Source organism: Sminthopsis crassicaudata, chromosome 4 (assembly GCF_048593235.1).
Source record: "Sminthopsis crassicaudata isolate SCR6 chromosome 4, ASM4859323v1, whole genome shotgun sequence".
NCBI lineage: Eukaryota > Metazoa > Chordata > Mammalia > Dasyuromorphia > Dasyuridae > Sminthopsis > Sminthopsis crassicaudata.
Genome location: NC_133620.1, coordinates 376,142,475 through 376,160,018, shown reverse-complemented (window position 1 = coordinate 376,160,018; position 17,544 = coordinate 376,142,475). Strand labels below are relative to the sequence as shown.

General features: G+C 34.3%; 1 protein-coding gene across 2 annotated transcripts in view; it reads left to right on the top strand.

The window, feature by feature from the left end:
• Positions 1-11,193, top strand: part of LOC141541384 (olfactory receptor 6N1-like) — a 97,008-nt gene extending 85,815 nt beyond the window's left edge. For both annotated transcript variants that reach the window (XM_074265523.1, XM_074265522.1), the window contains one exon: positions 10,200-11,193. In XM_074265523.1, the coding sequence (XP_074121624.1) occupies positions 10,200-11,150 (951 nt within the window). In that variant the 3' untranslated portion in view covers positions 11,151-11,193. The remainder of the gene's footprint in view (positions 1-10,199) is intronic.
• Positions 11,194-17,544: the final 6,351 nt, after the last annotated feature.

The window sequence follows — 17,544 nt, the reverse complement described above, 5'->3', positions numbered from 1 at the left end:
ATCATATCTGGGTATTTATAGGATTTTAATAACCTCTCTAGTTTCTTGTTTATTTTGTGATTAGATTTGATCAATTCTGATAGGGGAAGTTTGAGGTCCCCCACTAATATGTTTTTGCTTTCTATTTCTTCCTATAACTGGTTTTAAATCTTCTCAGGAATGTGGGGGTTCTATTGGTACATATACATTTATTATCATTATTACTTTGTTGTTTATGGTATCCTTTATCAAAATGTATTTTTCTTCCTTAGCTGTTTTAATTAGATCTATTTTTTACTTTTGCTTTATCTGACATCAAAATTGCTACTTCTGCTTTTTTTTTTTACTTCAGCTGAAGCATAATAGATATTGCTTTATCCTTTTACCTTTACTCTGTATGTGTCTTTCTGTGTCAAATGTGTTTTTCATAAATAACATATTGCAAGACTGTTTTTTAATCCATTCTGCTATTCACTTGTTTTATGGAAGAGTACATTTCATTTACATTCACCATTATGTTTACCAGCTCTCTATTTCCTCTATCCTGTTTTCTTTCCCCTATATATACTTTTATTCTCTCTGTTCATCCTGAACAGTTTTAATTTACCCCACCCATTACTTCTATCCCCCTCCCTCCTTTGTAGTATTTTGTTTTTTAACCCACTCCAAGGACTACCTTATCTTGTACTATCTCTCACCCTTTCTTTTTTTCTTTTTTTCTCTAGTGTTTTTGCCCTCCCTTCTATCCAGCCCATCTATTTTCTTTCCTTTTTCTCCTCCTATCTCTTTATAGAATTGGATATATTTCTATGTCCAACTGAATGATTGTTATTTTCTTTTTGACTCAAAACTGATAAGATCAAACTTCAGACAATGTTCATTGCCCTCCCTTCTTTCCCTCATTTGTAATAGGTCTTTTGTTCTTCCTCATGTGAGCTAATTTGTCCGATTATTGCTACCCTTTTCTCTTCTGCCATCATAGTCCTTTTTCACCTCTTAATGTCTTTTTCTTTGATATCATCACATCAGAATCTATTTGCAACTATATCTTCTATCCATGTGATGTCCCCCACTATCTGCTCCAGTAATAGTTCTCAAGAGTTACAGATATAATTTTTCCACCTAGGAATGTAAACACTTTAACATTTTAAAAATATCTATTTTCCATTGTTTACCTTTTTATGCTTCTCTTGAGTCCTGTGTTTGTAAATTAAATTTTTTATTTAGTTCTGGTTTTTTCAATAGAAATGATTGAAAGGCTTTAGTTCCTTGAAGATTCATCTCCTCCCCTGAAAAATGGTGCTCACCTATGCTGGGAGTTAATTCTTGGTTGCAACCCCAGGTTCTTCGCCTTTCAGAATTTGGTATTCCAGGTTATCTGATCCTTTATTGTAGAAACTGCCAGATCCTGGGTAATCCTGACTGTTGCTCTCTGATACTTGAATTGCTTTTGTTTCTCAGCTTCCAGCATTTTTTTCCTTGATATTTTAGTTCTGAAATTTTGCAACAATATTTCTTGGGTTTTTCCTTGTGGGATTTCTTTCTAAAGGTAATCAGTGATTTCTTTCAATGACTATTTCTCCCTCTTTTTCTAGAATCAGGGCAGTTTTCCTTGATGATCTCTTAAAGAATGCTATCCAGGTTCTTTTTTTTATCATAGCTTTCAGGTACACTATAATTTTGAAATTGTCTCTTCTGGATCTATTTTGAAGTAGGTCATTTTTCCAATGAGGTATTTTACATTTTACCTTTTTTTCATTCTTTTTCATTTGTTTGACTGATTCTTGTTGTCTTATAGAATCATTAGCTTCCATTTGTCCCATTCTAGTTTTTAATGTGTAATTTTCTTCAGTTAATTTTTGTATCTCTTTTTCTATTTGATTAATTAATTCTATTTCTTGAAGATATTACATTCTTTAGATTTTTTTTTAATTTGGCCAATTCTATTTTTTAAAGAATCACATTCCTCTCACAATCTGTTTGAATTCTCTCTTGCATATCTCTCATTTCTCTTCTCATTTTTCCCCCCCACATCTCTTATTTGCCTTTTAAAGTCTTTTATGAGCACTTTCAAGAAGTCTCTTTGGGCTTGAAACTAATTCATATCATTCTTTGAGATTTCCTCTGTGTACATTTTGTTCTCATCTGTGATGGTATTGTGATCTTCCTGTCACCAAAGTAGCTCTCTATCATGAAGGTGCTTTTCTGTTTCCATTTCTTTTGGTATTCTCTCTCTCTCTCTCTCTCTCTCTCTCTCTCTCTCTCTCTCTCTCTCTCTCTCTCTCTCTCTCTCTTTCTCTCTCTCTCTCTCTTCTTTCTCTTCTCCTCTGCTCCTGGGATAAAGGGGGTACTGTCTCAGGCTTCTTATGTAGTTATGAACCTTGGCTTTGAGCACAGTGTCTATTGTGTTTGCAGAGGGTAGATTTAGCTGTTCTTTCCAGGAAACAGCCTGGTTTCCTGAAATTTGCATTCTGAGCTACAATTGGAGGCTGCCACACTGGTTTGTTTCTCTACTGAGAAAGGATCAATGGTTTAAGTCAGTGGTCCTCAAACTTTTCAAATAGGGGGCCAGTTTACTGTCCCTCAGACTATTGGAGGGCCAGACTATAGTAAAAACAAAAACTATGAACAAATTCCTATGCATGCTGCATATATCTTATTTTGAAGTGAAGAAACAAAATGGGAACAAACACAATATTTAAAATGAAGTAAGTTAAATCAACAAACTTACCAGTATTTCAATGGGAACTATGGGCCTGCTTTTGGCTATGAGATGGTCAATGTCTAGTTCCATGTTTGTCACTGCTAGTCATAACAAGTGATGCAAGTGTGCATCTGTTAGTCTTAATCTAGTTGGAGATTTCAAATGTTTCATTCTAGAAAAAGTCTGTTCACAGACATAAAAGTGCTGCCAAAGATGGTTGCCATTTTGAGTGCATGGTTCCTGAGATGAGAATATGTCTCAGAGGGGAGAGATGCATAGAAATTATGAAGGCTGCTTGACTTGAATGTGTCTTTCAGAGAGCCACAATTCTGCAGTTCAGCCAGTTCCCTTTGGTAAATTGTATCCACATTTTCAATGTTAATAGAAAACGGGTTATGGAAAAGCTATATGTCCTGTTCATGGAGATGAAGCTCTTTAAATCTAAATTGGAACTCCTTTTGCAATGTTTCCAATGAATCCACACATGTTTTGTTTGGGAATGCAATTAGTGGTTTTTCTGATAATAGATTTTGAGTTGTGGGGAGATGGCAGAAGTTTTCCTCCTTCACTTGTTTGATGAGGAGGCCTAATTTTACTTCAAATGCTTTGACATGTGATTGCATATCACAGATGAGCTTCCCCTTTCCTTAAAGTTGCATATTGAAATTGTTGAGTAGCTCTGTTACATCTGTCAGAAAGGCAAGATGCCATTTCCATTCTGCATCATTGAACTCTGGTACTTCTTTGGTTTTTGAAAGCAGAAAATTTGTAATCTGTGGAAGTAAGTCATAGAAACGTTTCAAAACTCCCTCAACTCAGCCAATGGACTTCTGTGTTATATAGAACATCTTCATACTCAATTTAGCTCAGACAGAAATTCCTGAAATTGTCTGTGATTTATTGCATTAGCTCTAATCTGAAGTTAACACAAGATATCACAATTTTCATAACAGAGTCCCACTTCAGTGATTTACTACACAGCACTTGTTGGTGGATGAGGCAGTGTATGGTTATTGGATGAGAATGGTTATGTTTGTCCATCTTTTGGGTAATGCAAGCAATTACTCCTTTCTTAGACCTCACCATGCTAGGGGCACCATCAGTCGTCGGGATTCCAAATTGCTATTAGTAAAATACATACATACATACATACATACATACATACATATATATATATATATATATATATATATATATATATATATATATAATGTACAGTGCTACAAAAACAATATACCAGCAATAAATTTGCCCACACAGAGATATACAGACCGCAATGTCCAACTTCCTCCAAACTGCCTCTGTGCTGTGATGCCTCCATTTCCTGCACTCTCTCCCACTTCAGAGCTTCACTGCACACAAGTCACCACTCAGGCAGCCTTCCCAAATGCCCTGGCTTCCTCTGAATCCTGGGATCAATTCTCATGATCCAGTGCTGCACGATCATATGTGCTGCACTTGTAATTTATCACAATTGCAGTCAAGACTGTGCATATATGTATATAACCGAGTGATATAGTGTATGTCAGAATGAGCTTCAGTGACAAATCATACATTGGGGCTTCCAGGAGAAGTCACCATGTGACTTGAAGCTGCACAAGTATATGGGGACCTTAAGAATCTGGAGGGGGATAAAGCAGTACACCAGCTCTGTACCCCTTCATACTCAGGATAAGTGGGGGGGGACACTAAGGTCAGACACCCAGTGATAATAAGGTGATGACATATTAGCAATATTCCATCCCTTTATGAAACTACAGAACATACACACAATGATAAAACTGATGACCACAACAGCCAGACATGAGGTCTCTCTGGATACAGGGCCACGGCCTGGTACCAGGAGCCTCACTCTGGGTGACAATAGCAGCCAATACTGCAATATGCGCTAGAGAGGAAGCCATTACATTGTCATTATAGCATAATGACAATGATAGAGTCAAGCTGGGACTTGTAGTACTAACTATTACTATGCCTGTACACCCAAGCAGCACATATATTCCTCCTGCAGTGACCGTGACATGTGCAGCATGCACTGTACATCCCTCGTGCCTGTCTCTTGTGGTGGCTTCCGTTACTTTACAAGGCTGCAGGCCGTCAGTTCTCTGTCTTCTGCATCTCTCTCCCTTCTCTGCACCATACACCCTGGCCTGGGAACTCATCTCACCTCCATATTGCCTCATACTCTGTCTCCGCCTCAGCCCAGTGCCCAAGTGTGCATTGCTATTGTGACTTTAGGTTGAACGCCACTTCCAGTCTGATTTTGCCATAACCAGTGGGCCGCATAAATGTCCTCAGCGGGCTGCATCTGGCCCACAGGCCATAGTTTGGGGACCCCTGATCTAAGTTGTTGATCTGTGAGATCCTCTCACTGGCTTGCAGACTTTGTCTGAGCTGAACTGAATACCCTTTTCACCCAATGAGAATCACCTTTCTTGAAGTTTTTCCAATATATCTTGAGCTGGTGAGTGGTTTCATTCTTTCAGGCTCTGTTCAGAGTTGGTTGTTAGTGTTTGTTGGAAACTGGGAGAGCTGGAGAAGCTTCCTGGCTTCATTCTGCCATCCTGACTCAACAGGGAATTTTCTTTTGATAATTTCTTGAAATATCATGTCTAGGTTCTTGGATTATGCATTTCATGTGGTATGATAATTCTTAAATTATCTGTTCTGGATCTACTTTCTATGTTAATTGTTTTTTTTTCCAATGAGATATTTCATTCCCCTCCCCCATTTTTTCTTTCCACTTTTCTTTATTTTTTCTTGATGTCTTTTGGAATCATTAGCTTCCAAGAGATAAATTCTAACTTTTAAGGAATTATTTTCTTCAATGAGTTTTGTATCTCTCTTTTTTTCCCCATTTAGCCAATTCTGTCTATTAAGCAGGTCTTTTTTTCAATAAATTTTTTACCTCTTTCCAAATTGTATTATCGATGTCTTATTATCTTCAGTATGTTTTGTGCCTCTTTTACTAAGCTATTAATCCTTTTTTCATATTTTTCCTTTGTTTTAATTTTTTACCTATTTTTCCCTTTACCACTTTTATTTGATTTCAAAAATCAGATTTTTAGCACTCATAGAAATTTTTGTTGGGCTTATGTCCAATTCCCCCACTTTGAAGCTTTGTTTATTGCTGTTGTGATTTCATTGTCTTTTAAATTTGTGTTTCAATATTCCTTGTTACTATAGTCACTCTTCATGATCAGATTATTATTGCTCTTTTAATAAATATTTTGTTTCTTGTTTTCGAACCTTGTACTGAAGTTGTTCAAAATCAACATTTCAGTGTGAAGGAAGGAGGGGCATTGTCTCATGAGTTAGAATTTTTTTTCTACTGTTGTTTTCTGATCTAGTGCTATGGATTTGGAAGTTTTTGGTGCTTCCATGTTGGTCTAACTTCAAGAAAGATGTGATCATAGTTTCTTCACTCTGACCCTAACCTGAAAAGTGTTCTTGATTCCTCAGGATTATAAATGATTCTGTTCCTCAGGATTTCTATTACTTGGAACTGGAAATAATACTGTTTTTCAGAGTCCTTGATCCCTTGTGACCAAAATCTGTAATGCTCCTCAGAACTGTTTGTGCCTCTTGAACAAAAGTGCTTTTTTCTTTTCATGAACTATGACCTGGAAATTAGTATAGGCAATGGTCAAGCATTCAGTGTTAGCATAGAGGAACTCTATAATTTCTTTCTGGCAAGTTTCTAAGTCCCTTTACAATTTCTGCTTGAGAGCTCCCAAAGTTTCTGCAGATTCTGCCAACCATGACTTTTCCTTATCTCAAGTGTTTCATGTATGTGGGTTCTTTATTAATTTTTATTTATTTACTTTTTAATTTATGGAATAAACATATTCTTACCATAGAACAATAAAAAGATGAGCTCATATAAAATTGTAAATCTATTGTGTACAATATGATATTTCTTTTAAATTTATTATAAAATTATCATGTAATTTCCTCCCCTTTTATCCTTGCTTTTCCCAAAACCTTTATGATGGCTACTAGTAGGCATAAATATGTATTTATGTGTAAAATCATTCTATACATGGCCTCTGGAGTCAGAAATACTTCTATTTATCAGTTATTTCTCTGGATGCAGATAGCATCTTCCTTCAAATATCCTTTTTAGTTAATTTGAGTATTTATAATAGCTAAAATAATTTCATCAAAGTTGTTCTTTAAAAAAAGTTAATATTAGTGTATATAATGTTCTTTTGGTTCTATGTTAAGGACCATGCCTAGGTGAAGGGCAGGTCAATTCTCCGAAAGCCTCCACAGCTGTGAATCATAACATCTGAAGGAGTTGCAAAGCAGTCTTTACTGACACAGGTGCTGCTTGTGGACTGGGGATAAAATAAATTGGAGGCAGAGGGAAGAGGAGAGAAGTCAGACAATGCAACTGTCTCTCAGTCTCCTTGTATCATCATCATCCTCTCATATGAAGAGATTACATGTCTGAGTTAGACTTCCAGCAGACACAGGCAGGTGGTTCCCATATCATAACAGTTCTACTCATTTCACTTTTTGTTGTTCCATGCAAGTACTTCCAAGTTGTTTTTTTCTTTTTTACCCCTTATTTTTTTTGCTGGGCAATCAGGATTAAGTGACTTGCTCAGTGTCAGAAAAATAGTTAGTTTCAAATGTCTAAGGCTAGATTTAAGTTCTTGACTCCAAGACCAGTGTTCTATCCACTGTGCTATCTAATTGACCCCATCTTTTCTTAGATTAAGTTCATCATTTCTTATACCACACTAGTATTCTATCATAATTATAAACTACAATGTATTCAACCATTTCCCAACTGATGGGCATCACTTTAATTTCCAGTTCTTTGTCACCCCAAACAGAGCTGCTATAAATATTTTAGAACATATGGGTTCTTTTCATTTTTCTTTAAACATCTTGCAAACATACCAAGAATCCTAGGTTTTGAGTTCTAGGCCAGCATCTTCTCCCATGTCATAGATCTTTTTGAAACCTCTTAAATTCTGTTGGGTTGAAAGAATGTCTCACTCTGACCTTTTGACACTCCAAAATTTGATTTGAGATGTGATTTTAAAGTTGTTTGGAAGGAAAACTTGAGAGAGCTCAGCCAAATGCTTTTTCTATTCTGCCATCTTGGCTACACCACTTGAAATGCTATAATTTTTAAAAAATTAAAATATCAATTCTTTCTGTGATTTGTTCTTTGACTTATTAATTCTCCAAAATTGCTATTTAATCTAAAATTAATTCTAATCTTTCCTTCAAAGGTCTTTTATTGAAGACAATTTTATTTCATTTTTGTCAATAAGCATATGCTTAATATTTCTCTTTTGTTGCTCAGTCTATGAATATGGGCTCTTATATTTTCATTCTTTACTTTCATTCCCCCCTACTAGCCTACCCTCAAAGTTGGAATTTGTTTCCTTATGATTAATCTTTTGCCCCCATCCTCCTTAACTCTATCCCCCTCTCCATATTTCTACCTATTTCTCTGTCAAGTTTAATACATTTCTACATCTAAAGATTTCTAGAAGACCTTTATTTCTTTAAAGATATATCCCTCCCCCTCACCACCTCACCTTCCTCTAGAATATTTCCTTTTGCTTTCTAGTATAATTTATTTCAGGTTCTTTTCCATATTATAGTATCTTTCAATTATGGGATCCTGACTATGATTCCTTTGTGTGTGAATTTTTTCCTTCTTGCTCTGGACTTTGGATATGACATTTCCAGAAATTTTAATTTTGAGACCTTGTAGGAGGTCACTAGGGATTCTTTTTATTGTCTCTCTGACCTCTGGTTCTGGAAAGTTTTCACTCATGATTTCTTGAAATATAGAATCCTCTGTAGTCAAGGTTTTTGTTAAGTATAGTGATTCTTAGGTGACCATTCTTTGGCCAGTTTCTTAGATGACTTATTTTTAGTAGGAGATGCCTTTTCTTCTATTTAAAAATATTCTTAATTCTTTCTAATTTTTCTTCTAATTGCTCAGCTTCTGTCCTTTCCTTAAAGGTGACATGATCCAAAGCCATGCCAACTGGTATGATTTAAGAGGCAATGTAAGTACTTGCAAGAAAAACAAAACAAAACAAAATAAAAAACCCTTTCCCATCTTCTTTACCTTTTTGCCTAGCTGGAAATTTTACCTTTTTGTGTCACAATTCTGAATTATAGAAAAAACAATAATATTATCTAACTATTCTAAAGGATGATATGATACAGTAGAAAAGCATGGCCTCTGGAGTCAGAAAACCTAGGTTCAAATCTTTTCTCTGATACTTCTGGTATGACCTTGGGCAAGACATTTATATGTTCTGGATCTCATTTTTCTCAACTGTGAAGTGAAGCATTTGAATTAGACACATTTTTTGAGTTGAATATCATTCAGCACTGGATTTGTGATATTTTGAACATCCATTGTCAAAATGTCCATATATTATTCAGGGCTGATTATTTTGACTGATTAATACAGTACCATTGATTAATTTGGGAGATCAACTAGCTGCCACCATAGAGACCAAGGTCCTAAAGGAATAGAATGGACAGAAAAAAAAAACACAATTTATTTTAGGGATGAAATTGTGAAATGGCTAAGCACTAGGAAGAGTTTCAGAAAATATATTGGGAAGGTGTCCCCTTGAAACCTTGGTCATAAACTTTGGGGCTAGTATGAGGCCACTGGTTACCTTGAGTTTCTAAAAGGGACAAAGATGTTAAAAGAATGAAAAAAAAATCATCTTCTTTCATTTCTGAAGCAACTTGGACTCTATCGGATATTTTTATTTTAAGATCTAGCTCAGAGTATTCTTGATTTTCAAAATTCTTAGTTAATTCTGAAGTGTTTTTAAGACCCAGGGAGATGAGATTACTTCTGTCACTAGAAATGTGTTTTGCTATTTGAATACTTTGGAAGTGAGTGAAATTTTACTATGTGAGAAGCCCCAGTATTTCATTGTGGCTAAAATGAGTGTGTTCATCAACCACTCCCATTTTTATGAGTCATAGATTCAAAGAAAAAAGTGACTTGAGAAAATTGTCTTAATCCTACTCTTTAATTTTATACCTGAAGAAACTAACACCCAGAAAGATCTAGTGACTTGAATAATGCCACACAGATAGAAAGTAGCAGAGTGAATTTCTCTGCAATCTCTGTCTGGGTGAATCCCAACCTAAACTTCAGGAAGATGTGGAAAGCACACTCACTTGATGTAAACAGGAAGGAGAACCAAGTCAGGTTCTAAAACTATTATAGGGTAAGGAAGAGTAAGGTAAGGATAAAAGATGAAGATCAATTCAATTTAGTAAGCATTTATTACAGAACATACTATGTACCAGACTAGACTCTAGGTGTACAAAGATAGAAATGAAAATTCTCCTTGCACCCAAGAAGTTCTATTCATTTGGACAGAATAACTAACACAACCAGAAAAAACAATATATGAACTAACAAAAGATGAATTCATGAAGGAAACTGAAGAGTTTTCCCTTCAACCCAGACAGCCATATCTCACATATCTTTCTTTGTGCCTACTAGGACTATGACCAGAAAGAAATGGACACTGGAAACTGGAGCAAGGTCACAGAGTTTATCATCTTGGGCTTTCCCCAACTTCAAGGTATCCAAACTTACCTGTTTTTCCTACTGCTTCTCATCTACCTTGTCACCATCTTGGGAAACTTAGTTATTTTTCTGTTGGTCAGATTGGATACTAAACTTCATATACCAATGTATCAATTTGTTAGTGTCCTTTCCCTCCTTGAACTTGGATACACAGCTGCCACCATCCCTAAGATGCTTGCTAATCTTCTCAGCCACAAGAAGACTATCTCCTTTTCTGGATGTCTCCTTCAAATCTACTTTTTTCACTCTCTTGGAGCTTCTGAATGCTATCTCCTCACAGCCATGGCTTATGACAGATATCTAGCCATCTGCCGGCCCCTCCATTACCCTACCCTAATGACTTCAGCACTCTGTGCCAAGATGGCTGCAGGTTGCTGGTTGGGTGGCTTGGCAGGGCCAATAGTTGAGATCTCCTTGGTTTCTCAGCTCCCCTTTTGTGGCCCCAATCACATTCAGCATATCTTTTGTGACTTTCCACCAGTATTAAGTTTGGCTTGCACAGACACTTCCATCAATGTACTAGTGGACTTTATAATTAACTCCTGCAAGATCTTAGTAACTTTCCTATTGATCCTCATTTCTTATGTCCAGATTATTCGAACTGTTTTCAAAATACCTTCAGCTGAAGGCAAAAAGAAGGCATTTTCCACTTGTGCTTCCCATCTTACTGTAGTCATCATCTTTTTTGGGAGTATCCTTTTCATGTATGTGAGATTGAAGAAGAGCTACTCACTTGATTATGACAGAGCACTGGCTGTTGTCTACTCTATAGTCACACCCTTTCTTAACCCTTTCATTTATAGTCTACGCAATAAGGAAATCAAGAATGCACTGAAAAGACAGTTGCAGAGGATAGGGATATAATGTATGGAACTCTAAGTATCATAGTCATAAGGTGGCAGAGGAGGTTGGCTTGTTGGTATAGAGTATATTATGAAATAGCAGTTTTCTGGGTCAAGAAATAATATTGTCAACTTTTGTTTTCTGATTTTGAGGATAGAACCTTGAGCAGTTGTTTCTTTGCTTTCAACTCCTTTATCAATTCCATTTCTGCCACTGGTTTCATCAGTATATAACACTAGGGCTCTCTGTATTTAAGTTTGGGAGGTCAGAGTAGACATGAAATTTAAGTCACAAGTAACTCCATTTTTATTCTAAATCATGTCATGTCTGCTAGTGAGTCAATAAATGTTTTTGAAATGAAAAATCCCAAGTTTCTCTTCATAAATATGTTTTTAGAAGCTCATAGATTGTAAAAATGCCAAATAAACAACATAACCTTAGCCCCTTATTAAAGATAGTTTTTCTAACAATGGATTAGAGATTAAGGTTCCAGACTAATGCCAAAAAAAGAGTCTCAGATAATGTTATTTTATGTAGCTAAAACTATAAGAAATGTTTCAGTGCAACTTCATACTACAAAAGGATATGAGGAAATATTCATGCAGAGGTTGAGACATTTCTAACATATTAAACTAATTTAGTAAAATAAAAAGTGCATTTTCTAGAAGAGTCAGTAAAATAACTCAGAAATAGTTCATATTGCATCTAACCAATGAAGAATAAGGAAAGGGACTACTACAACAGTCACTTTCTTTACATATTTATAATGCATTTGTTTTTGTTAGCACTACAACCCCAAGGACAAGTGGCATTAATAAAGAGCAGCCTTTATATATTTCTGCTTGTTTTCACTTCTTCCCATAAACCTGAAAGAGGAAATTGTGTCTCATCTAATGACTATGATACTGCTGATGTTAAAACTGTTCACTGCTACATTTCATTTTCTCCACTGACAATGCTAATTGGGAAATAGCAAGTGATTCCTATTTTCATATAATTTGTCTTTTAAAAACTCTTTCCAATGGCTTCCATAAGTCTCATCACCAACTCCAAATCACAAGATACTACCTTAACTCAAGAAACAATTAAAAAGTCAAATTCCCAATCTAAATCATCTTTCCTACTGTTGAAAAGCTTTTTAGGTGGCTAATACAATTGAATTCAATGAATTAAATTTCTACTAGGGACAACAGCATAGGAATGAAAAGATGAAAACAACTCAGTTTCCTACCATAACAGACCTTACAGTTTAATGAGAAGAATATGATATGCACTTAGAAACATCATATAAGAGGCTTAAGAAGTATTTGAGAACCAAAAAGACAATTTCAACTGGGAAAGAGAAGGCTTTGAGACTATAGGACAATTAAAAAGTTATCCATGTTAACATAATCAATAAATTTTGGAGTTAGAATTTGAATCTAAGCAAAGAGCTATGGTTTCCATTAATTAGAAAATGGCCAAACAATTTGTAATAAATGTAATGGGATTTTATTGTACCACAAAAAATGATGAAATGGACATGGGAAAGACTTGTATGAACTGATGCAAAGTGAAATGAAAAGAACAAAGAGAACAATTCGTATAACAACATATTGAAGACACTTGGAAGGTTTAATAATTTTGAACAATGCAATAACCAGAAAATCAATGCTGATCCTTGTTATCGACTTTCTGATCAAGATGAAATGTGTTCAAATAGCAGGTAGCATATATCTGTGAACATAGCCAATCTGGAAAAAAAAATATTTTGCTTCAGTACATATTCATTACAAGGGTTTTGATTTTCTTTCTTTTATGGGTATGTGTGTGAGGAAAAAAAAAAGTGCTTGTCAATTTAAAAAGGATAAATTAGATTGTAATCTTCTTGGTATCTCCAGTGCTTAGCACATGCCTAAGGCTGTACAGTCAATATTTAAATTGATAGATAGATAGATAGATAGATAAATAGATAGATAGATAGATAGAGATATATCTAAATCTATCTATCTATCTATCTATCTATCTATCTATCTATCTATCTATCTATCTATCTATATTTTACCATATCTTTCTGATAGTTAGTTGCTTATTCTACTACAGCATATTATCTTTCAAAGATCTCAAAAATTCTCATTCTTAGTATTTTGTTGATATTTCTCTTTTCACAGAAGAGACAATTAAGGCCCAGCTAAGTGAAACTACTCACATGAGATTACACAGATAGTAAATGACTCAAATACATATTTTCTGATTCTAATGCTATTTCCTTTATATAATGTCAATATTCATTCAAGTGTCTAGATGATTATTTGTAATGGATCCTAAACAACAGCACTTTTTTTACATTTTATATGTCATGGACTCCTTTGAAAATCCAGTGAAGCCTATGACTCTTAAAATAGTATTTTTAAATGCATAAAATGAAATATATTGAATAACACAGAAAATCAACCATACGGAAGTGCAGTTATCACATTAAAAACAAAACAAAACAAACAAACAACTTCAAGGACAGTAGGCTCTGCTAATGAGTAAATTCATGCATGGAAAGAAGGTTTCAAATTGGATCCTCTAAGATATCATCTAATTAAAAGATTCCACTACTCTATTTAATAATAGAGTAAGGATTATAATACATTTTCTTAATATCAATCTTACCATATATAATTATATTCTTCAATGCTAGGAGAACCTAAATTTATTCAGTCATTTCAGTTGTGTCTCACTCTTTATGAACACCATTAAGATTTTCTTAACAAAGATATACTGCAGTGCTTTGTCATTTCCTTCTTCAACTCATTTTAAAGACGAACAAATTGAGGCAAACAAAATTAAGTGACTTGGTCAGGGTTATGCAGACTAGAAATTCAATAATGGATTTGAACTCAAGAAGATGAGTCTTCTTGACTCTAGGCCTGGAACTCTATGTGTTATGTGTTATGGTTATGGACATGAAATTGAAGTCACAACTACTTTTAAAAATTTTTTTCTTCCCAAACCAACACTTTGAGCCCAATTACCCAATCTAGTTCTGAATGCATCTAATTTTCTAATTATCTATTATCTTTTTTTTTTTAACAAAAAGAGACTATTGGATAATTAATTAATTTGCTATAATCTGGGTAAACTATAATTATAAAATTCCCTTTACTTTCTACCTTACTAATTTTGTCAAAAAAAGAAGTAAAGTTAGTCTGCCATGAGGAGGTTTTGATGAAGTCATTCTAACATTATAATACTTCCTAATGTTTTTCAAATGTCTCTGATTTTGTGTTCCAGAATTTTCTAGTAATTGAAATTAATCTCACTGTTCTGTAGTTAGAGGATTACATATTTTTCTTTTCTTTCTTTTCTTTTTTTTAATCTTTTGAAAATTAGGTCAATGCATGTTCTTCCCCAATCTTACATAACCTCACTCATTTCTTATGATCTTTCAGATATCACTGATTATATTCCAGCAATCATAGATTCTAGTCCTTTTGAGACTTCAAAAATGTGGTTTATAATTACAATGTAATAATAAGAATTTACCAAATTCATTAAAGGAAGTTAAAAATTTTCTTACTACATCCTCAATTATTTTGGATGGCCACTCCTTGTTAATTTATACTCTCTAGTCTAGTGTAAAGAGCATTTTTTCTTGGAAGATTAAATAAGACCTGAGAAAATCTGATTTCTTTCAAGTTATATATTTTCATGGCTTAATTCTGTGATTTACTAAAGTCAGCTCAAATTTTGAGTCAATGTTTCAATTTAGTGGAACAAATTTCTCAGAAATAAAAACACTATATATCATTGTTTGAGTTATTGTTATTGATTTTCTAGATTTAATAACATGATGAAGCAAATGAGAATAATACATATTAGACTTAAATGCATGTTATCCCCAATTATTAAATATTTACCAGCATAACCCTGGTCACATCCACCTTAAACAAAGGTTCTAACCTCTAAAATATTTCCCTAATTCTTCCCATGACCCTGACTTTCTCATTCTTAATGACTTAGCTGTGAGCTTTACTGCTACTTCATTTCCCTCTCTCATTTTCCAGAGTACCTATCTTCTCAGATCAGAAAATTTATTTTGTCTCTGTTAGTTCCAATAGCAGTCCTCTGATACCCACTTGTTAAAATCCACCTTAAATTGTGGAGACATCCTTACATAGAAGAGATTTCTGGTCTTAGAGTCAGGAGCCCTGAGTTTGAATATTGACTTCATCACATAACATTTAATTTTGAGGTCTTTATGTCCTAATATATGGTCAGTTTTTGTATAGGTTCCTTAAACTGCTGAAAAAAAAGTATTCCTTTCTTTCTCCCTTCAGTTTTCTCCAAAGATCTATCATACCTAAATTTTCTAATATTCTATTTACCTCTTTAACTTCTTTCTTATTTGTTTTGTAGTTTGATTTATCTAATTCTGAAAGTGCAATGTTGAGATCTCTCACTATTATAATTTTGTTGTCTATTTCTTCTTGCAACTCTCGTAACTTCTCCTTTAGGAAATTAGATGTTATACCACTTGGTGCATATATGTTTAGTATTTATATGGCTTCATTGTTTATGCTACCCTTTAGCAAGATATAGTTTCCTTCCTATCTCTTTTAATTAGATCAAATTTTGCTTTTGCTTGATCTGAGATAAGGATGACTACCCCTGCTTTTCTGACTTCACTTTAAGCATAATAGATTCTGCTCCAGCCTTTTAGCTTTACTCTGTATGTATCTTCCTGCTTTAAATGTGTTTCCTGTAAACAACATATTGTAGGGTTCTGACTTTTGATCCAGCTGCTATCCACCTCTGCTTAATGGGAGAGTTCATCCCATTCAAAATTACAGTTAAAATTACTAATTCTGTATTTCCTGCCATCATATTATCCACAGATTATGCTTTTTTTTCCTTTGTCCCCCCGAACTCCTTCCCTAGTATTAAACTTATGGATCCCACTTGTTTCATGCAGCCCTCCCATTTTAATATCCCTCCCCCCTCCTTTTAAATTTCTTCCCCTTTCTTGTACCCTTCCCTTATTACTTGTTTCCTTTCCCCTTTTCCTTTCCTCCCTTTTAATGAGGTGAGAGAGAATTCTCTGAAAAACAAATATGTCAATTATTAACTCTTTGAGCCAACTCTGATGAGAGTAAGATTCACACAATGTTCCTCCCCTTCTCTAAATTCTCTCAGATATGATAAATTTTCTTTGCCTCTTCCTGGGATGTATTTTCCCTCTTTTTATCTCCCCTTTTCCCGTTTTCTGATACTATCCCCTTTCCCTTTCTACTTCCCCCTTTTTTATGTTATATCAGTAAAATCAAATTATACATGTGGACTTTCTGTATATCCACAACAGAAATACAGTTCTCAAGAGTTCCTTTTACCTTTTTCTGCTTCTCTTGAGTCTTGTGGTTGGAGATCAAATTTTTTGTTTAGATCTGGTTTTTTTCTTAGAAACAAATGGAATTCCTCTGTTTCATTAAATGTCCATCTTCTTCCATGGAAGAAAATGCTAAACTTAGCTAGGTAGTTTATTCTTGGCTGCATTCCAAGTTCTTTTGCCTTTTGGAATATCATATTCCAGGGCCTTCGATCCTTTAATGTGGATGCAGCCAGGTCTTGAGTGACCCTTATTGTGGCACCTCAATATTTGAATTGTTTTTTCCTGGCTGCTTGCAATATTTTTTCCTTAGTCTGATAGTTCTGCAGCTTAGCCACAATATTTCTTGGAAGTTTTTTTTTTGTTTGTTTGTTTCTTTTTTGTTTTTAGTTTTTAGGGTCTTTTTCAGAAGGTGTTCGATGAATTCTTTCAATGCCTATTTTTCCCTTCTCTTTGATGATTTCCTGTAAAATAAAATCTAACCTCTTTCTTTTATCATAATTTTCAGGAAGTCCAATGATCCTCAGATTATCTCTCCTAGATCTATTTTCCAGGTCTATAGATTTCCCCAGTAAATGTATGATGTTATTCTCCAGCTTTTCTTTCTTTTTTTTTTTTTTTTCTTTTTTTGATTTTGTTTGACTGATTCTTGGTGTCTCAATGAATGATTCCTTTCTATTTGTTCAGTCTTGATTTTTAATGAGTTATTTTCTTCATTCATATTTTTTTAGTTCTTTTTGTATATGTCCAATTGAGTTTTTAAATGAAATATTTTGCTCTGCAGAATTTTTTTCCATTTCACTAAATTTTTTTACTGAGTTATTTTCTTTTTCCAATTCACAAATCTTACTTTCTTGAGAATTCCTGATCTTTTCCAATTCAGAAATCCTACTTTCCTGTGATTTTTTTAACCTTTTCAAATTTACAAATTTTGTTTCCCTGCATTTCTTGTGAATTCTTTATATTTTCCAATTCAAATTTCAGGATGTTGTTACTCTCTATCATAGCTTCTCTTTCCTTTGCCCATTTATCTTCTAACACTCTTTTTAGGTCTTTAATAGT